General features: G+C 43.6%; 2 protein-coding genes and 1 pseudogene across 2 annotated transcripts; 2 read left to right on the top strand and 1 right to left on the bottom strand.

The window, feature by feature from the left end:
• Positions 1-2,419: 2,419 nt before the first annotated feature.
• LOC145659865 (uncharacterized) lies at positions 2,420-5,822 on the top strand. The gene is made up of 2 exons (XM_081723228.1): positions 2,420-3,821; positions 3,970-5,822. The coding sequence occupies exon 1, from the start codon at positions 3,036-3,038 to the stop codon at positions 3,387-3,389; it is 354 nt and encodes a 117-aa protein (XP_081579354.1). The 5' UTR covers positions 2,420-3,035; the 3' UTR covers positions 3,390-3,821; positions 3,970-5,822.
• A 657-nt stretch (positions 5,823-6,479) lies between these two features.
• On the bottom strand, positions 6,480-11,267 carry rab11bb (RAB11B, member RAS oncogene family, b). Its single transcript, XM_027023802.3, has 5 exons — positions 11,060-11,267; positions 9,702-9,897; positions 9,195-9,388; positions 8,325-8,405; positions 6,480-6,845 (listed from the first exon to the last, which is right to left on the bottom strand). The coding sequence occupies exons 1-5, from the start codon at positions 11,097-11,099 to the stop codon at positions 6,700-6,702; spliced, it is 657 nt and encodes a 218-aa protein (XP_026879603.1). The 5' UTR covers positions 11,100-11,267; the 3' UTR covers positions 6,480-6,699.
• A 5,812-nt stretch (positions 11,268-17,079) lies between these two features.
• LOC113585956 (mitochondrial import inner membrane translocase subunit TIM44-like) lies at positions 17,080-20,557 on the top strand (annotated as a pseudogene).
• Positions 20,558-22,225: the final 1,668 nt, after the last annotated feature.

Raw genomic sequence — 22,225 nt, 5'->3', positions numbered from 1 at the left:
CATTAGAGATTCCACGTAGGCTTTGCAGTATACGGCCAATTAGCGAATATCCTGCGTCACAGGCTCACTAGCTAATTGTTCCGACAGCTGCGGCGTTATCTGACGAGCGACTCGTGTTTAGGCTGAGGGGAGCAAACGCTGAAGGCCGCCGATGCTGTTTGCAGCTTCTTTATTTTTAATAAACAGCTCGCTGGCTACAGGTTAAGAAAACGTTAGCACGGAATTCCCTCCAGCGATTGTTTAACGTTTCCACACGTTCAGAGGTGACGGACAAAGGCGATTTTGTTGATCCAATGTGGACATCACTAGCCTTTAAGGGCAGGTTTAGTAGCGGTTAACTAGGACAGCTAGCTATTACTAGTTATGTAGCTTAACTTGTTAGATAAACTAAGCAGGCAAAAGTGGCTTTATTGATTATTGGATTCCATTATCTGAATTTCACTGTTGATGACCTATTTCTTGTATATTCGATTCTGAATAAAGAATGAACTCGCTAGCTACCTTATGTCTAATTGCATCTTAATAACGGTGACAAGTTTAACTAACAACGTAGTTGGCTGGCTAGCTTGATGGCTAAATGACTGATGAACTGCTTCCGAAGGAGCCTAACAGGGCTGAGCTCTCTCATTGTGATCTTAGTGGATGTTCTACGTCGGTATCAGAACACGACGACGATCGTGAGGATCCTACCGGACAGCCGAGCCGTGAGAACACTCATTTTCATGACACGCCAGTGGTTTAACGTTTTCGCTTTAACGCAGTGATTTAGTAATGGGACAGTAGTTAGCCGTGCAATTGAAAAGATTTCGAGCAGGGGGAATTCTGAATTTCCGCTATACGAGGGCGTCTGAAGCACTTCTGTAAACGCTCCATCGGTATGACGGAATTTCAAAGTGCAATACATTTACTCTCACCATTCAGTTTAGTAGAAATTCCCTACCTTGCACACACCACACACTTTCTGGCCAGTTAATTCCTACAATCTGTTGCCATGCAGTTAGTTTGTCAGCTACCCTGTATGCCAATTATCACCAGTCATTTTCTGACCATGGGGCATCTGCAGACTGGATATTAGTTGGATGGTGTCCCATTGTCAACACAGTAGTGATGGAACATGGTGTTGGCATGGTGGATAGCATTGCACCATGTTTCTTTACCTGGGTCCATGTCACTGCTGGGCTTGACTGGTTTGCCACCAGAAAATATCCAGCCAACAGTTGCCAGGAAAGCAAATAATGTGAGTTGAAGACAAAAGATACTCAGGAATACGAGCTGTCGTTCACATAAAATAACTTGGAGATTTAGTGTGTAAAGCGATTAAACGTTGACAGTATTCCCTCGCCACACCTTTCTCTTGATGCTTAGAGACATTCAGCACGCTAATGGCTGAGCTGAACAAGGAGATTGATCGCCCAGAGTCACTTGGCAAAGCTGAACTGCAGAAACTTGTCTCCAGTACACAGAAGGTAACAATCCGGCCTGAGCTGCTGACCGTGCCTTTTACGTCTGCCCTCACTAGCTGTGTTCGGTACCTAATGTTACTGTAACCTCCATTAGCTTATCCTTTTCTATGTGGCTTGGAAGTGGACACGTAACCTGGACATTATTGCTGCTTTTGTGGTCATTGCTGCCAGTGACATTCGTTCCACAAAGCCTCACACTTGCATCTTAAACGATCCGCACACCTTTTGTTGGCTGGGATTGAGGCTAATTTCAGATTAACTTGGTCTCTCTCTCTCTCTCTCTCTCTCTCTCTCTCTCTCTCTCTCTCTCTCTCTCTCTCTCTCTCTCTCTCTCTCTCTCTCTCTCTCTCTCTCTGTGTGCAGCATTTGTTGGAGAAAGGGCTCGATAATGATTGTAGAAACCCACATGTCCTGGAGCATCTGAGACCAGCAGTGGCACAAACAGATGGAACAGCGGAAGATCTCGACGGGATCTCGGCACGGCTGCACGTGCCCTCTCTGCAGAATCTCCTGCATAAATTAGGCTTCAGCCAAAGCCTGGTAGACAACCTTATGCTATGACGTTGTACCATGAGGCCATCCATACCTCAGAGACCATCTCTTGCAATCATCTGTTACATTTAAACTCACTGAGCTGATTTTTACTATAGTATTATTTGTTGGGTACCACTGATGTTGGAAATCTCTTTATGAGATTCTTTATAAGCAGTATGAGGCATTGCATTTCACCTTATGTAGTGCACTCATATGAACTGAATTAGCAATAATTGTTCAAATCTAAAAAGAACCATTTTGTATATTTAAAAACTTTACATATCTACAACGTAAAATACACACATACCTTCAATATTAAAAACTTGATATTAAAAAGTTTGACATTTTTGGAATTTGAGAATTTTTCAAATTCCCTTCTGTTGAGTGTTACGCTTTGGATCAGAGATTCCCAGTCCAAACCTCTGACACTCACACCATGTAGTTATTTCCCAATGCACCTGGGGAGGTAATTGAGAACTGTGGGATGTTGTGTAGCTGACTCAGATGTATTAGAAGCAGGGTTGGGGGGGGTCTGTTAAAAATTATGATATTTGAAGACATTTTCAAAATAGAAGGGTTTTTTTTGTTTGTTTTTTTGTTTTTGTCTTGTCAGCCATGTTTACTTTTTGACCAGGGAAAGGAGAATAAGTAAAACCAAAAAATCAAAATATTATAATGGCACTAATTTGACAGTGTGACATCACTAATCGTTGTTTTCATGCTCTTTATAAACCTTATGAAATGATTACTTGGTCAGCAAGACTATTGACAATACCTGTGGTATGCTCACAAAGGCATTCTGTAACACAGTTAGTTCCAATAATACCAAATCGTTCCAGTCACCCCTAGCTGTAAACTTGGCCAGAACAAAAAATGTGGACTGTCTGGGCACTGTAGTTTAGGACCTTGTCTCATTGCACCTGTAGGAGGAGGTGCAGAGCTACCTGATCTCGGCCAACCGTGTCTGCCCGATGTCCGAGCTAGACTTTGTGAGAACTGAGCTCGCGGACCTCTGGCGCAATCATCAGAATACCATTGATGACCTCTGCCGATCCCTCCGCCTGGCCAATCAGGAGAAGATCCACGCCCAGGCCACAGCAAAGCATCTGGGCCTACATGGAGGCGGTCCAGTCCCTGCAGCAGCAGCTGCATTCGTTCCACCACACCGTCCAATCGCTGCGCAAGGACCTGTCTGTCTCAGAGGGCCTCGTCCAGTCCCTGCAGCACGACCTCCGCCTCGTGGAAGACAGCGTCTTCTCTCTCCGGAGAGAGCTGAACAGCCAGGAGAAGGGCAGACAGGTGATGCGCACGGAGCTGCGGGCAGCGGTGGACGGCACACGCCTCCTGCGGAGGGGCGCCCATGCCTCTGATGAGCTCCACCGCTCCCTCTAGCAGAGGCTATGAGTGCCTGTTGAGGAAGTTGATTCAAACGCACCAAAATCAGGAGGACAAGCTGCGAGGAGCAGCGGATGAGCTCCAGAGACAGCTGGCCCGGGCGAGGCAGAGGGAGGTGGGGCTGGAGAAGGCTGTGGAGCAGATCAGGGCGGAGGTGAAGAAGCTAGTAGGCCGAGGCCAGAGAGAGAGAACTGCACAGAGAGGGAGTGAACACTCCCACATTCGGGAGTTTACTACAGGCTACCAGTTCTAAAATATGATTTAAACGTGAAAGCGAATGGTGAGATAGGGAAATTTATCGCGCAGCTAGTTCTGGGACGGATGAATTGTTCAGCATGTTAACTAATTGAATGAACGGGGCAAGGAACGAATAAATGATTGGCTTGTCAAATAGATAAAAACATAGATAGAACCGAATTAATGGAGAAGGTGATCTAAAAAAAAAAACCTTTAACAGTCCATTTTTCAGAGCATGCTTTTTGGTGTTCAAGGCTGATAACGTAAACTTGGGTCACATCATCATGTCCATGGTGTCTTGTGTCTTCAGTGTTTTTTGTTCTTTTCTTTCCACTCATAGGCTTCAAGAACAAGCTTCTGGAGGTACACGCCAACACGAACATAGAGCTACAGAAGAAGTCCATGATGCACGAAAAGGAGCTCCAGGAAACAATAAAGCAACTCAGGTGTGAAGGGCCCCGCTGTCCTGTTTGTTCCCTCTTAGATAGAGACTCTAGGATGAACTAAATAAACTCCTTTCATCGAGGCTCAAATGTGAATCTCTGCTCAATGAGCGATCGCTTAAGAAAGACAGCAACCAGTCAACAACCTTTGAATCCGGCAATAGGCAGACAGTGACGGAGTACGGGGAGGGCCGAGACCTGGCACTGGAGTGCCTCAGGAAGAGCCTCCAGGAAGTGGCAAACGTGTCTGCCGCAGTGGTGGCCAGGTCACCTGGGAGAAGGACAACGTCTGCCTCCTACTCCACAGAGAGCCGAGGGAAGGGGAGAAGGCAGATGGCCTGGGGAGAGAGGAGTGGGCGGAGCTGCTGTGGAGGGCCAATCAGTGGGAGAAGGAGGTGGAGAGATTGGTAGGAATGGGCGGGATGAATGCAAATGAGGAAAATTGGAGCAAAGGTAAACCAAAAGGCATTATGGTGGTTCTACAGTAATCCTAGCACATAACAAACTGTTCCCCAGCTGACTTGTTTTTGGATCACAGTCGAAACGGAGCACCACAGCTTAATTTGTTTGACCTCTGTCTTGCCCAATGATTCCCCCATGTGGAACTGTGCTCGGCTGAGTCCACAGAGCCCGAGCTCAGCTAGCTAAGTGACCCAGGATCCCGTTACTGGCGGCTCTTATCAGGCGCTAGCAGACTTCCTGTGCCACACGGCCAGGCGAGTTCCAGTCACAGTGAGACGAGCCTGGCAGGGGACCACACAAAATGGAAAATGTCCAGACGAATCCTTAGCATATGTTGAAGTGGCTTTCCGTGCGTGTCTGTTATGGTGCTTATTTTCATTACATTACGTTGGTTTGCTAACTTCGTATTGCATAGATTTTAAGCAAAATCTCCTGTAAGTTTGTCAAACTCTGGAACTTCCACAGCCGTGCAGGGTTTAGCGTTGGGCCTGCTCCAATACACCGTTCAGTAAGGGCTCAGTAACGCAGTTAATGAGGCATGCTAGAATCAGGGACACATGTCTGTAGTGCTTTTCCCTTCAGCACTGGATATTGATGTCCCCATCAGGTGAACAGCTTCAACTTTTATCCTGTGCGTTTCCATATTTATGCGTAAAGGTCGTTCACTTCGCTGCTCCGGTCACAGGTGAATGTCCTCAAGTCTCTTCCTGCCTGGACTTCGTGGAAGGGAAAGCCCGTCGGCGCAAAGCTGCCTCCTATAGAAAGGCCCTCAGCATCCCCTCTCCACCGTCGCTTGCCATTCCGCATCCCCCTGGCTGAGCGCAGAGGGTCCGAGGCTGACTCCCACCGTCGTGTTTGGGATCAGACGCTTGGCCTATAGGAGGAGGGCTTGCACATCCGGCCGGTTTAGAACTCTAGGTAGATTCCTTGCCACTGTGAGCTGTGCGCTCATGTTACAGTGGGAAATTTTAGACTGCAAAAGTATTTCATTTCAATTTTAGGCATCATAATTCAGCGCATCGAAGGCTGAGGAATTTGCAGACAGATAACGGAGTTACCAACTTAGTTACCATGTTGGTTTTCATAAACTAAATTATGTAATGCCTAAAGTAAATTTATAGTACAATCAGGAATTATTTTGTTATGAATGCCAGTTTGCTTGTTTGTGTCTTTCTTCCACAGTTAATTTCCAGAGCAGTATAAGCAAACTGCCTCAGAGTTTATAGACTGTGTTTGGGTCCTACTATAAGCACTGTGTGTGCTTAGATTAAACAATAATAAAAAAATATTGCTGTAAAAATGACTGCTCATTTTGCTTCTTTTCAACCTGAAATGTGTCTGGTTTTGCCAATTGTTTTATATTTATCATATATGCATATCTTTTTATGCTTATTGGGGTGCAGTGGCATATTTCTGCTATTGTTTTACTGTATTATGCCTGTGATGGACTTTGAGAGACTACTTGAAGGGATTTAGGGACATTTGAGAGGATTTTCCAGCACTGCAGTCTGCATCCCCATTTAAAACACACCCTGAACAAGATAACAGCATTCATCCTCCACTGACATGGCAGCGTACCAGTTTATGGGGGCTGCACAATGATGTCATTTGATGTCTGTCATACAGGATAGGCCTTAGAAATCAATGACTCCTAAGCCCTGATCTACAATTGTGTCTCATGCTAAGAGGTGCAAATATGATCACAGATTTTACCACTGAAAAAAGCAACAGAATTGACCAAATCCTCCATAATCTCTAGTGAAGTAATTCAAGTCCTGGGTGCTGGGAAATGTAGTTTTATGGGTGTTCCTCCACAGCACTGCAACCTAGCTCTCTAAGCTAGGCTTTTGTTTTCACCATATTCAAAAGTCAAAAAACTACACCAAAATTAGATACTGTAAAATTTTATTTCATGGCAGTAGTGTGTGTGTGTGTGTGTGGGGGTGGGGGGGGGGGGGGGGGGGGTGGGGGGTGTGCACACGTGTGCAAGTATGTGTGTGTGCGCATGCCTGCCTCGTGTATGCATGTGAGTTGAGAAGCTATCAAAAAGAAAAAATATATATATATTACACAAATAAATTGTCGGCGGCACGACACGTAGAGAGAGAGAATTGGAGATGAGTGACTTGGGGCAGTTGGGTAGGACTGATGGTTGGTTGTCATGGTTACAGGTTTTGGCAGCACTGCAGTTTGTTGCCTTTCTGCCCGTCTGTGGTGGGTGGGACGCTGATGTCCACCACATTGTTGCCCGGCGACTCATCGTGGGCCGACCGGTCGGCGATCTGCTTCTGTGATACGATGCGGTAGATCTCTGCACAGGAAAACAAAGAGCCATTAGCGTGGACCGCTAGTTACAGCGGTCCATGCTAGTTCTCTAGCCATCTGATGCTAATTAGATGCTGGGTCCTTGTCTGAATTCCCTCCCTAATATGCAATTGAATCTACAGGTGTATATATGTGTAAAACATATAGACATCATTATGTAATATAAGAATAAATTAATGAGTGAGTGACTGTGAGAATATATATTCAGAATGAAACCAGAATGGTAGTTTCTGAATTTAATGAACATCTGAACAGATGTTTGTAGATGTTCCAGCCCTGAATTGCTCTACCCAGGAATCTACAATTTTGCCTGCAGAAGACACTAAGGTTTCCAACAGAAGTAGGCTACCAAGTTGGCAATACCAGGATCATAAACTTACCTTTGCTACCCTCTTTGGTTTCCCACTGCTGTTCAGCACAATACTGTTTTACCATATAGATTCAAGAGTTGATCAACGTAAACTACGATGTAACACTACCATGTTGTAAGATAAGCACATGTTCCACAAACTTCTCCACAGAAACTTCCTTTGTTTCTTTGTGAGGACACTGACCAGTCTCAGATCCCCAGAAACAAACTGCAGGTGATTCCTTATGTGTCATGTTCAGATGTTACCAATGATACCAATCCTAATCTCACAGCAGTCACACTTTGTAGCAGTATAATTGGGCATTTAGTCACATCATGCACCTCTATAGGGTGTACTATTAAATGTTTCATAGGAATGAAAGCTCTAACAAAATCTAGGATTAATACACACCAAGGCCATGCCAACCATCTAAATCATTGATGTCTTATTATTCTAAAACACATTCAAACGCAGCCATTAAAATCCTCATAATCCCTGTTAGGTAATCACTGGGTTTAATATACCATATGGTGCAATTTTTTTAAAGGCTGCATAAAGATTGCAGAATATGCCATTATATTCATCATAGTACAGCTCATCACTGCACTGAAGCGATGTGTGCCTTTTCCCAGCAGGCTTTGATCAGTTTTACCACATTTGTACTACATATATGACTAATAGTTACATAATGAGTTACATAAAGCAATTATACGAGCATTGACTGGTGGAGAACATGCCCTTAACCTTATTTCCCTGCTACTACATGATGCAAACATTTGGAATGGCCTATAGGATTTGCTATTGCTTTTGGCTTCGTCTGTGCTTGTGCGGTGACTCGTACACTGATGTGCACATTGACCTGTGTGTGCTCGTGTAATTAGGCCCAAGACGCGTGTTGCATCACACTGCTCTCACAAGACTGCGTCCTGACACATGCTTGTCGGTGATTTTACAACCTCGCATAAACTTGAATCACTGTGGTAATGCACTGGATTGGAGCCACCAGCCAGCTGCAGTTCTCCCCCTCGCGCACACTCAGTAAGTGTAATATTCTGGCACTGAACCATGATTTTAAAAAAGGAAGGTTTTTTTTTATATACATAAACATTGTGTACCTGTTAGAATGTTCTTGAATGCCTCCTCCACGTTGGTTGAATCCAGAGCCGAGGTCTCAATAAATGAGAGATTATTCTTCTCTGGAAGAGAGTTAGACGACATGCGCGTATTCCAAATGTTCTTTTTATGTCCTTCCAAACCATAGCTGCTGAGATCACACTCAAACGACTGGCTTCCATTATGTCAAAGAGCCCTTAACCCTGCATCTCATCGAAGATGCCGGCTTTACGATTCATGCCATAAGCACTGCTAAGCACAAAGACTTTTGCCTCGCCAGCCGAAAATAATCTCTTAAAAGAAAATTACTTAGTGCTGCTTTGAAAAGCTTTTAGCCATTGGATTCCTTGGCAATCACATTGCCTGGATCTTTTCCAGCCCAGGCCTTTTGGACTGCGAGAATTGTTCGAATCGGCTGCCAAATGCAAATGAAATTCCTCAAAATTGACTAAACAAACGTTCTATACCCATCTAGCAGAGTACAGCTAGCCTCACCCCACTGAGCTGCACATTTTGCTAATATATAACCACATCTAGTTTCACAGTGGTATCTGAGGTCCAACATGCATCAGTGTTATACATGAGTCAGGATTCCACTGTTGCTATGATTCTGTATGTCGAGCTCTTGTTAGCCATGTTTTCACAGTGGAACTGTAGTACCTCTAAGCTCAAGGCTGCATTTCCACAGGATAATGATCTTTGTTTTTTTCTGACAATTCCATAAAAAACCCCAAACGATTTCTCAGTCTCAGATACAATGAGAGAAAAAAACTGTTCAGTTCTATTTTTTTTTGGGGGGGGGGTTCTTTACATCCCAACCTAAACCGAAACTCTCCATCCACCTGCTTTGCCTGCCACGCTGGAGGGGGTACCTGCGAAAGCGCGCGCCTCGTCAGTGGGCACTGCCCTCAGGTGTCGCAGGTCGCTCTTGTTGCCCACCAGCATGATGATGATGTTGTTGTCGGCGTGGTCCCGCAGTTCTTTCAGCCAGCGCTCCACGTTCTCGTAGGTCAGGTGCTTGGCGATGTCGTACACCAGCAGGGCGCCGACTGCCCCCCGGTAGTATCTGCAGACACAGACGTGGCTTTTACACGTTCTCGTTTGTGTGCGCGTGCCTGTGTGTGTGGTGTGTATATAGGCCTCATCTTAACTCAGTGGGTGGCTGAGATTATACACTCAAGCACACAATTACGGTGTGCAGGGCAGAGCTAATTAATGCTACTTCTAACGACATAAACTGTTTATGTTCTCGTTATGATCATGAGCTGAAATAACTACTGACGAAACCGTCTCGTTCAAAAGTTCTGTAGTCTATCCAAACAGCAGTATATTTTATTTAAATGGGAAATGGAAATAAGTGTAATTTGCCCTGCACTCACGCAGAGGTGATGGCTCTGTAGCGCTCCTGGCCGGCTGTGTCCCAAATCTGCGCCTTTATCGTCTTGCCATCCACCTGGATGCTGCGGGTTGCAAACTCCACCCCAATCGTGCTCTTGCTCTCCAGGTTGAACTCGTTCCGTGTGAAGCGGGAGAGAAGGTTACTCTTTCCGACACCCGAGTCTCCGATAAGAACGACTGTAGATGGTACCAAACAAAAGAGTCAAAACGGCGGCAGCAAATTCCACCATCATCGAAGATGATGCCCTCGACTATCACGATATGTGCCATAGACCCAAACACACGCGACACTTCCAGGTGCCTAGACTAGTCTATCGTAGTGTAACACACACACACACACACACACACACACACACACACACACACACACACACACACACACACACACACACACACACACACACACACACACACACACACACACACACACACACACACACACTGTGTGTGCAATCCTAGTGTTGCATCTCGCCAGGAAATAAAACAGAACTTTGTCCGTTTCACGACGCTGCAGCTGTATGATAACGGCAAATCACTCCTGAATTGGCGCTTTTGGTTCGTTTTAACTTAGCTTTTTTTCAGCGAAGAGTTCAGCATGCTAATCGGAGCCAATGGCCACATATTCTTTTGAGATGCTAGAGGTTACAGTGCAACGATTTAAGATGAAAAAGATCGTCTGATGGAGGCTTCTTCGTCATTTTTTAAAGCTCAAACGAGACGTGTCGTTCTGATGAGTAGGTTTAGCTTTCGTAACAAGGATGTGAGCTATTGGGAACCGTCTTTCCAAAAAGCTGATTTAAAATTCTGCATCATTTCTTAAAATACCTTTTAATACCTTAAAATAGACTAAAAACGTCAAAGCCTGCGGCAATGAAAATATCCCGGTTATAATTTCAAGATAAATATGCGGAGCTAAATGTAGAGAAATCCTCTTTTGTGGGTCATACACGGGCCACAGCAAACGTTCTCAACACACATTTGCGCTGGTTATCGTTCATGATTACGCATGACCATGGCCTGGGTCCGCCTGTGCACTCACTCCCGATCTTAAAGCTTCCAAACTAAAAGCAGATGTTGAGTTCATCGACTACTGATGCCGCTGCAGGCGTCGCTATGTTGCAGTGACAGCTATTGTGCCCACGGCGGCAATAGCGACAATGACTGAAAACAGGATATGGGCACCCAGCGAAATTAGAGGGCATTCTCGCTACAGTCGAGACACCGTTTCCTCACAACGCGATACACTGTAAAAACCTATGGATTTTACTGACAAGAAAACAACGACAGGGTTGGTAAGCGCGCCTCTCCGATAAGGGAGAAGGCGGTATCCAGAATTTACCTTTGAACAAGAAATCGTATTCATCGTCCCTGGTGCCCATGTTACAGAAGACCGCGCCGAGCCTTAGTCCAAGGTGGGTAAGACGCAAAGCTACGGACGTCGTATCGAGTGTTTTACAGAGGGGGGGGGGGAGAATAAAATGAAATAGGAAAGACAATGCGCCCGTTCTGGCTGTCACATATAGCTGACCGCAGGAAGAGGGATCTCTCGTCTCTGCAGAAGGGGAGGAGTCCCGAGGTACGTTCCCATACCATGCGCGGGGTGGCGCTGCACACGCCGCTGTGTCAAAGTGAGCGCGGCTAAAAGTGTGGAGGAAGGGCCCCTTCAGTCGTGGTGCCGACTTCACGTTTTTAGGAGACTTGCATTCTCTCTGTGCTCATAATCCTAATTAATCCTAAAAGACACTAATCATGCTACGCACTCTGTTTTGATTTTGTTGTTATTTTCTTCCCAAATGGCGGCATACAGGACTACTACACATGCTCAGTATCGATAGATGAATGCACTATTACACAGTAAAGAGACATCAGTATGCTTCTATTCATATCATAGTTGATATTAACATTTGAGTTCGTGACAGCAAGTCCGACATGGTTTACGAAACAGCTCCGCAGAAGCAAAACCGGGCTCTCCCGTGCCTGCTGCTACAGCTTCCTGGCATCGTAGAGGTTTATAGAGGATTGTAGAGGCTCGTACAGGCTTGTAGATGCTCTCCAGACTTCTGCTGTAGCAGAGACAGGCTTACTGAGGCATGAAGGATCTTACATGAGAATGGGTGTTGGCTACTTCACTAAAGATTAACCTCTGCAGGGCGTGATGAGATGAAACAGATTTACAATTGAAGAGTTGCAACTCGGACAATGGTGAGAAACTGGAAAGAGGGAGAGAGCAATCAAGGGACACATAATACCACACAACACAAGTACATAACCAGCAAAGTCTGTGCATCAAAGGAATGGATGTAGTTTGGGAATATAGAACTTGTGCTTAAGTGCATATCAATATCCAGAAATCAACCTACTGTTCAACCTACCAGCAAGAGGAACCTCATCATCATAAATCCTCTGAAATGTCACAGGCACTGTGTGCACAGAGCTATTTAACTCACCGTGTCAAAAGTGAAACTCTGTGCTGTGTTCTTTATTATACACTGGTGTATAGACAGCTCTTCAGACATGTTATTTTTAATGAAAAGATACAGCCTATAATCCCAAAATCAAGGCACAGTCTTTAACTGTCAGTGTCAGTAGGTTCACACAGACCACAGCAATTACACCGCACGTGATTTTATCCAAATGTACAGGCCAAAGAACAAGAAGAAGTGACGAACGTTTGTGAAGTTTGTAGTTTGTTAGTTTATAGATTGATGGACTAAAGGTCGAATTTTAGTGATCTATGTTTTAAATACACAATCAAGTCATCTCAATGGGAAAACAAGTGCTGTCATTCAGTGACCTGACCTTTAATACCTGCCACAGTATATTGTAGCTAGTTAAACGTCATCCATCACGACGTGACGTCATCATTCGACAATATTCCAGTCCATTCAGCGATGGCAGCGTCCTTGTGTCGATGCTCTGCAGTTGAACAGTCTCCTACATTGAACAGTTTGTCCGGCCTTTTTGCTTACATCGTTTTCTAAGCCAGAGATGAGGAAATACTCATATTAATACTGCGATAAAGTCACGAAACCGAAGTGACGTTTGTACGTCACGTGTTCCTTCTGCTAAAGACGCATCGCAGAGGCGCACGGTACGCGTTCAAGCATGCAAACGTTACCGCGTGTGCGTCATTAGCTGAAGATTATATATGACAACTGCCACGACACTTTCACAGCATATCTAGTGAGTGTAAAAGTGTAATCACACAGTGTTTTGCCTCATTCACCAAGTCCGTCAGGCTGGCGTTTGCATGCCATTCCGCGCATTCACGTGGTCCCACTGAATTCCGTATAGTGAAATCAGTAAATTTACCATATCAAATTGAAACACCCATTTGTTTTCGGATAATTTAAGTTTTGGTATATCCTTTTTAGCTTTCGCTCAGGAGAAGCAGTATGCTGTCTACTCCATGTGTAAACCCCTCATTCAGCAACATTAGAGTGTTGAGGTGTGTATACAGGCAAACTGCCTTTTCTTTATAGTGTTTAGTTTTCTCTTGATCTCTGTGCTGATTAGTAGAGGCTCGTCAGGGAAACAGAAAAGAGGGCGACTGTTTTTGTGTTTGGAAAATATATTAAGGTATTAAGAAATAACTCATCCATGTGCTCATTCATCTGGTACCTACTCCACTACGAACTAAAGATCACACTAACCTTAGCTGAATGGGTTCAGGGTGGCACAGGAGCAAGGATGGAAACCTAAATAAATAGCTTCCTTTTTTTACGTACAGAAACAGCTCTGAATGCATGGTGCAACAGACCTTACACAAAAATGCCAAAAACACTGTTTTTCAAAGGCACAATGAGTCTTTCCCATGAGTCTCTCCCATGAGTCTCTCCCATGAGTCTCTCCAGGTCTTAGGCATCAGTTTCCAGTAATGCAGGGCACCTGTTGATTTGACTTTTGGGCCCAGTTCAATCACATACAAGTTCTGTGAAGTTGATTTCTGGATATTGAATTGCCCTTCCCTCTGCATTTCTTGGAGGACTTTTTCTGTTTTGTACAAGGATCTCCATCCTGATGGATTGACATGTATATGAGGTATGCTATGCTGTAATTGCTACAGTCTTTGTAAAGATCATCTTAGTAAACATTTTGTCTAGTTCAATATTAGACGTCACTACTTGTTCAAAAAATCTGCATTTTATACTCCATTTTCTGTTTTTTTCTGTGACTGTAAGTCTCTTTTGTAACACCACACTTTACAAAGGTTTCTCTGTAGCAGTTTTTTGCAGTTAGGACAGTTTCATACAATTTCATCACAACACTTCATGATGGGATATCTGTTCTCTAAAAGTAATTAGCTATATTGATATTTTTATTTCAAGTTGACCTAATCCCTGTTTTTTCAGACTTGTGACTTACCTTGATCTTTCATACTGAGGTCACCTTTCATTTGGTTAAAACCATTATTTGGACATGGGGGCTATAATTTAGCTTACCCATGCCATTGGATCCAACAAAAAATGTACCTTCTTGTATCAAGACTTTTTTTGTAACTTTATAGGGATTTTTTTAAATTACAACCATTGACAATCCAGTTAGTACATATTTTCTACTCTTCCTTTACCTCAGTGTCAGATTTGATGACCGTTCAATTAACTACCAGTAATTACAAAATCCAGGGCCAGATTTGAATATGAGGCTAGCATTTGAATTCCTCTGGTATGGGATACCGCAATGACGTTAGTCAACCCTTACATTTGAATTCCTCTGGTATGGGGTCACACAATGACGTTAGTGAACCCTTACATTTGAATTCCTCTGGTATGGGGTCACACAATGACGTTAGTGAACCCTTACATTTGAATTCCTCTGGTATGGGGTCACACAATGACGTTAGTGAACCCTTACATTTGAATTCCTCTGGTATGGGGTCACACAATGACGTTAGTGAACCCTTACATTTGAATTCCTCTGGTATGGGGTCACACAATGACGTTAGTGAACCCTTACATTTGAATTCCTCTGGTATGGGGTCACACAATGACGTTAGTGAACCCTTACATTTGAATTCCTCTGGTATGGGGTCACACAATGACGTTAGTGAACCCTTACATTTGAATTCCTCTGGTATGGGGTCACACAATGACGTTAGTGAACCCTTACATTTGAATTCCTCTGGTATGGGGTCACACAATGACGTTAGTCAACCCTTACATTTGAATTCCTCTGGTATGGGGTCACGCAATGACTTCAGTGAACCCTTACATTTGAATTCCTCTGGTATGGGGTCACACAATGACGTTAGTGAACCCTTACATTTGAATTCCTCTGGTATGGGGTCACGCAATGACTTCAGTGAACCCTTACATTTGAATTCCTCTGGTATGGGGTCACACAATGACGTTAGTCAACCCTTACATTTGAATTCCTCTGGTATGGGGTCACGCAATGACGTTAGTGAACCCTTACATTTGAATTCCTCTGGTATGGGGTCACGCAATGACTTCAGTGACCCCGCCATTTCTGCACAGCATCACTACGCCTCCAGGGGAGGCAAAGGAGTGTGTAGACTCGTTGAAGCAGGAGCTGAACAACAACAACGAGATGAAGGAGAACGCTCAGACGTTCAGGGAGGAGGCCAGGCGGATGGAGGAGTCGGAGGCGCTGCAGCAGGCCAGGAGGAAACATGTGAGCTGACTCCCGTGACCGCACAGTGTCCTGCTTCCTGTGGCCAGCAGGAAGTGGGGCCTAACTGCTGAGCAAGGTATCTCCAGCTCTGTCTGAAAAACAGCTTATTGGTAGAGGCAGAAAGAAGGACCCAGAATATAAGCATGTGGGATAAACAGGAGGTTATGTCTTCGTTATGTGGTTAACACCAACTGTGCAGTTCAGATGAACGTGAACTATACCAACTTGTTACTTCCTCAGTATATTAACTCTCTTGAAGAAGTTACTATTAGTAAACATCAATAAACAGTGATACCTTCAGTAAATGTCACAGGAGTATGCAATTATATTTCACTGACTTGCCTATACCCTTTCTTGATTTTTGCTGTTGTGTGTTTTGAACCATTTTTCTCTTGTTTGTCAGAACATTGAAGACCTCCGAGGTGTTGAAGAAGACTCAGAAGTCCTTATCAGAAACAGTTAAAGAAGTATGTGCAGTAAAATTCCCATGTGAATATGTAAATTGTCATCTTTTTATTTGCTGTACATGACCAAATGCAAAACAATTAACTTGGTATCACTTGCTATACACTGATAAGAGGACTGACTTGGACAGATGTGTTTTTCCTTTTGTCCTGTGAATGTGTGTGTTTAATATCATTATAGCCTGTGCTTATCAAAGGTGAGCTAAATAGTGTTCAGTGTATTGAAATCTTCGATACAATGATGGGATGCTTTATGGGACATACGTGCTGTTAGCGTTGGAACCTGGTAAAGCAGACTGCTGCTTCGTTCCTTGGAGGGGGTGGTTCGGAGGAGGTGGGTCACACCAACCTGGGCAGGAAGCTCAAAGAGGGGGGAGGAGGAGGCAGCTAAGACTGCCCGCTCCACCGTCCAGTCTGTGTCAATGAGCGGAGAGGCCCTGGGGAGGAGCACCACCGTCAGGAGCGATATCTCTCAAGTCCAAGTCTGATACCACTGTGCATACAGATGTGCTGAGTCAGAATGCGCTGCACGACCAGGCTTCGCTGACGCTTATCTGCGTTATCTGTTGAGGCGCCCAATGTTCTCTTCCTCTCCAAAAGCCTTCAGGCCCATGATGGCGCTATGTAATGAAATGATTCAAACACGTGTTTGATGCCATGATTGTATGCTTGGAAATTGGTTGTCCTAATATCATCCAGCTGTGACATCTCACTTTTGAGATGTGTGTGTGGGTGTGTGGGTGTGTGTATAGGTGGGTGGGTGTGTGTGTGTGTGTGTGTGTGTGGGTGTGTGTGTGTGTGTGTGTATAGGTGGGTGGGTGTGTGTGTGTATAGGTGGGTGGGTGTGTGTGTGTGTGTATAGGTGGGTGGGTGTGTGTGGGTGTGTGTGTATAGGTGGGTGGGTGTGTGTGGGTGGGTGTGTGTGTATAGGTGGGTGGGTGTGTGTGGGTGGGTGTGTGTGTATAGGTGGGTGGGTGTGTGTGGGTGTGTGTGTGGGTGTGTGTGTGTGGGTGTGTGTGGGTGTGTGGGTGTGTGTATAGGTGGGTGTGTGTGTGTGTGTATAGGTGGGTGTGTGTGTGTGTGTGTGTGTGTGTATGGGTGTGTGTATAGGTGGGTGGGTGTGTGTATAGGTGTGTGTGTGTGTGTGTGTGTATAGGTGGGTGGGTGTGTGTGTGTGTGTGTGTGTGTATAGGTGGGTGGGTGTGTGTGTGTGTGTGTGTGTGTATAGGTGGGTGGGTGTGTGTGTATGAGAGTGTAGGGCATGGGGGGCTCCTTCACAGAAGCTAAGAACCAGGTCCGAGTGTTTGAGGTGAATGAGTGTGTTCTGTTCCCTCTCCTGTCCACTTCCTCCACACCCTTCTGCTCTTAGAGTGTAGACCATATGCAAGCTTTAATACTCTCATATAAACCCCTGAACCTGATATGATATTTAGAAATACTTACTGTAACTTGTAATTGATATCTATGCGGATATGTTTCTGTACATAGAGGCACCACCCGAGCTGTCCTGCATAAAGCATCACAATGGTGCCAACAGTGGAAAGACTTCATATACAACAATGTAGTTTTCAACCGTATGAGCAAATGTTTTTTTTCCCTGAATTTTCTTACTCTTAAAGCTCATTCATTATGTGGCCACATGTAAACAGTTGCTACATTCTTGATAAACAGCAGAGGGCGCCAAGCCCACGTTATTAGAAATAACAACACTGCCCATGATCAGTTGCAGTGGTTTTTCTGTCTGCTTTGTTAAGGATTGTTTGAAATGAAGATGAAATATGACGAGAGTGACAACGCATGCATCAGAGCCTTAACCGATAAAGCCACAGACCTCATGGGTCAACTGACCGCTCTTTGATTATTGGAATCAGACTATAATAATCGTGAATTTTGATTATAGTTATCGTCTGGTATCAGGTGGCTTGTTCTCCGAGACGGAGATGTCTGAGGGCCTAACGGAGATCCTGAGTGCTGATCCTACCTTTGACAAACATGGCTTCCTTTGACAATGTGAACATGATATCATTCCTAATGTCTCAGAGGCCACACACACCCTGTCCAAGCTACTGGTTACCTGCAGGTTAGTGTGCCTATCTTTTTTGCCACTGAATGTAAACGTGATTTAAAACAACCATTATTTTTATTGATCAGTTGGGTAATTGATTTTTTTGACCCTGCCTTATAGAGAATGCAATACTTAACTTATACTTAATCTTTCTCTCAGTAATGCTGATTTTCCCAGCAGCAAATGATCAAATGTACCATGTGTCCATAAGATCTCTGTTTCTGCCCTCAGGCATTAATTAGAGGAGAGCTGGAAGTTTTTGAAGACTCAAGCTACGGAGCTGTAAGTACTCCTTTTATCTTCATTTATCTTTAACCGCTGCCTCACTCAGTTGACTCGCATGTTGTGTGAATGAGGTTTGGTTTTACAGCCAGATTTCATACCCGATCTAGCAAGCCAACAGCACAGGACTGCAGTTCCACTATAAAGTCCTGGACATCGACAGTACTGATGTACGCAAATGAACCCAACAGGAAGCAGATTGCTCCGGCCGCACTGCCTTCGATAATAAAATCTCTGGAGTCTGATTATGGCTGTTGTGATAAATTAAAGCTTTTTAAGTCTTTGATTGATTGTGGTTTTAAGCTTCAAGTTCAGCACAAACACACTGCATCAGATGCCATCAACCTAATACTTTTCAAAATAATGAATAGGCCCTGGAGGGTCTGATTAACAAGAACTTATTATTGTAATCTGACACAGCAACAATACTAGTTGTTGTTAATTAAAATTCCTTTTGTGGCATGGCCAACCAGGCCAAAGACACAGCATACATTTACGGCGTTTAACTCTGATATAAGTGTGATGATATTCATGCTCTGTTTTTCCATGACCGTGTACCTCTGTGTGACCAAGTCTCTGTGTGACCACGCCTTTGTGTGACCACATCTCTGTGTGACCACGTCTCTGTCTGGTCGTGTGTCTCAGATGTGCCATGGGGAAGATCATGGAGCAAGGTCCCGTGCTCATCATCACATTCCAGGCCCGGGTTGTCATGGTAATCCGCAGCGCCAAAGGGGAGGTAGTGGATGGAGATCTGGTGAGCATCAGCAAAACTCTTGTAGTCCTTGAGTTAGGGGAAGGTTAGGGTGTTGGTGACACATCAGCAGTCATGCCCAGATCTTATACAAAAACCAGAGCGCTGCAAATGGCAGAAACATTCTTGGTGAGCTTTACTTAGTTTCCATAACAACTTGAAAGTATTTTTTCTTGATTTTCAAATATATAGTGATCTTTTGGAGGCTGTTTATTTCTGATGTCGTGTGTGTATGTGTGTGTGTGTGTGTGTGTGTGTGTCTCTCTTTGTCTATATGTCTGTGTCTCTGGGCACTATGCAGATATCAGGAAGGGCTTAACCCACATGCAGCCTGGAAACTGTTGGGCATCTCTGCTTCCAGCACAGAACAAGCGGTGTTCAAAATGCGCGCACACACACACACACACACACACAAACATCCACTCTTCACACCCTTCACTTAGTCATTAACTTTGTTCATGGTGTATTTAAGACAACACCTGAACACTTACGTGTCTGTGTTCTAAGCTGCGGAGAATCTGAAGCAGATCACCCACTGATGAGGGACCTTTAAATGACCTGATATCTGGTTTGGACAATTCTAAGCATTTTCCATCAAATGGAATGTTGAATAGGACCAGAATTTGGTGTACAGCTGTGCTAGTGGGATCAAATGATTGGGAGTGTCGCTATAGCAAAGACAAAACCGATTTCTTCTGCAGCATAGGCTGTGCACCTCGTCGACTGGAGACGGAGCTCAGTGCATACTGTGTGATTATGATTAATCTGTACAGAAAATAATGAACACAAATGTTAGTGCGGTTGCAGTGTAGCTTGTTAGATTCTGTTAATGTAACTCCCAAAGAATAACTTTGTAAATTTTATTTGTTAAAAAAAAATATGTGCTGTTAAAACCAACTTGTATAACAAGGAAATATTTACAGCCAAAACATGCAATGTTTAATGCAAAACAATAAACATTAATGTTGGTCATAAATGCCTGAAACTTGTATATTAGAATAAGCAGTTATTTTCTGGTGTATTTTATTGTGAATACAAACATTTACAAAGCTTAATGTCTTTTCAAACTTTAAATGTGATGACTAATGAGTTGCATACACTAAAAAAGGTCGACAGTCAGGCTACTAAAGAGTTTCAAAGGACCAGCATTCATTTATTATTATTGTCATTATTATTAACACTTGTAGTTTTGTTTTTATTTGCCATGCTCTGTGTTTTAAGCATATTCCACACTGAGTTTTAACCTGTAAGGTACTACATTATATGGGACAGCAGGTTACCACGTTGCAGGTGCTACATTGCATGGGAGAGCAAGTTGATCAGAATGGCAAATGGAAGATACCCTAAAGGTTTACGTACTGCATTATGTCCTGTAAGTGTCATAAGTCAGAATGTACTGTCTGCGTCTAGGACTCATTCTTCTTATTTTAAGAAAGGTTTTTTCTGAAGCAACTTATGAATGTGTGATTGGTATTCGTAGGCACTGTGTGATCTATGCACACATCTGTATTTATGTACAAATAGCACAATGTACTTCCTTTCATATTTTGACCATTTGACCAATGTATGTTACCAAATTAATTCATTTTTTTTAATGTATGTATTTGCAAATAGTAAATTCATTTCTCAAACATGCAATGTTTTAATGGGAGACCCAGCCCATTATTTTAAACTCATGTCTTCTCTGCCAGTTGAACGGATCGATCAGCCAATAAAACATTTCTGGCATGTCGTAATGTGCATGTTTGTATAAAGACGGGGACCAAACATTATCTAGTTAGTGTAAAGCTTTTCCCTTAATCTCCGAGTTTCATTTCCACTTAATATGCTACAAAAATAGTTTTGTGGCTTCATGTTTTGCTCACAGTTACACCTTTTTGCATGCAATTCCATCTGACAAAAAAGGGAAAAGCCTCCTACTGCAAAATAGGGAGAGAATACTCCTGACATTTGACTGGATTTTGCCATCTATTGCATCACCATAAAAACATTTGAAGGTGACGATATAGTGAATAACAGCATGTTGGCTTGGTAAAATTTACCAAAGCAGTGAATAGCAGGCTTATAGCAAATTCCTCCCACAGAGCGTCCTAGTCACGCAGGTGTTTAGCATTAACCTGTAATTGTTCGTGAGAACTGAGCTACTGACTTCTTACAAAAAAGGGGGGGAAAAATTGCAATTGCAACAGTGTTAGAGTGGAATATGAATGTGATGTTTCAGTTCCAGAGAGTAAGTAGAGAAACAATTTTTAATCAACTGCAAAGCAACAATGATTTTATTTCTATATATCCCACCTGAGGGAGGGAGAGAGTGATGGTTATAATGATAGATCACTTGGAGTATACGCCGTTCTCAGGCCTTTGTGCACTGCGGCTCCAAAATCAAATCTCAAATTAAAAAAAAAAGTCTGGAGCGACCCATTGACCCACCTGGTACAATCGTTTTTATGAAGAATGCAACAATATTAAATAAGCCGTGTTTCCTCAGGATATCTGGATCTGTGATAAAAAAAAATTATTGTCCTTGCGGAGGCTTCCAAAAGTCTGATTGCGTAACAGATGCGCAGTGACGATGAGCTTATGATGGACAGTAGGTCAATATGAGACATTACGATGTACAAATGAAATGAACGTGGAGGGGGTCATTGAGGGTCATTGGCTGGAGAAACCCAGAAAAGGCTTGCTGATCGCTTTGTTGGACATATTCGGCTTTCAGACTGAAGTATTTATCGTTTCCAGTTTGGGGGGGGGGCATTGTAATACTAACGGATATTGCATTAATGGTATAATTGTTTGTATTGCCAGTTATGGCAGCAGTTGAATGTATATATGTACTATGCATTTGGCTTGCACAGCTGATTAAGGACCCCTGTCCGAAACGTTCTGTTTCTCTGGAAACTCTGTATACTCTTTAATATGTAAAAATCCGAAGAAGATTCTAGGTGAACGCGCGTGCGTGCGTGTGTGTGTGTGTGTGTGTGTATATGTATATGTATGTATGTGTGTGTATGTATGTGTGTGTGTGTGTGTGTATATATATATATATATATATATATATATATATATATATATATATATATATATATATATATATATACACACACACACAGAGACAACCAAGTATTCGAAGTATTCAAGTGTAGCTTGTTTGTACTTTCATGCCATTAACTTTGCATCTGTAAGTTCAGGCTAGGAGAAAAGGTCAATCCGAGCAGAATCACAGTAGCTGTGATGGCTTAAAAGTTCGGCTTTGCTGCCTTGCTCTTGGACACGTGTCCCCTCTGAGCGCCCGCGGCGCAGCCAATC

Source organism: Electrophorus electricus, chromosome 11, assembly GCF_041902795.1.
Source record: "Electrophorus electricus isolate QZ-2024a chromosome 11, ASM4190279v1, whole genome shotgun sequence".
Taxonomy (NCBI): Eukaryota; Metazoa; Chordata; class Actinopteri; order Gymnotiformes; family Gymnotidae; genus Electrophorus; species Electrophorus electricus.
Note: the sequence above shows the minus strand (reverse complement) of the source record. Positions and strands in the feature narration are given on the sequence as shown.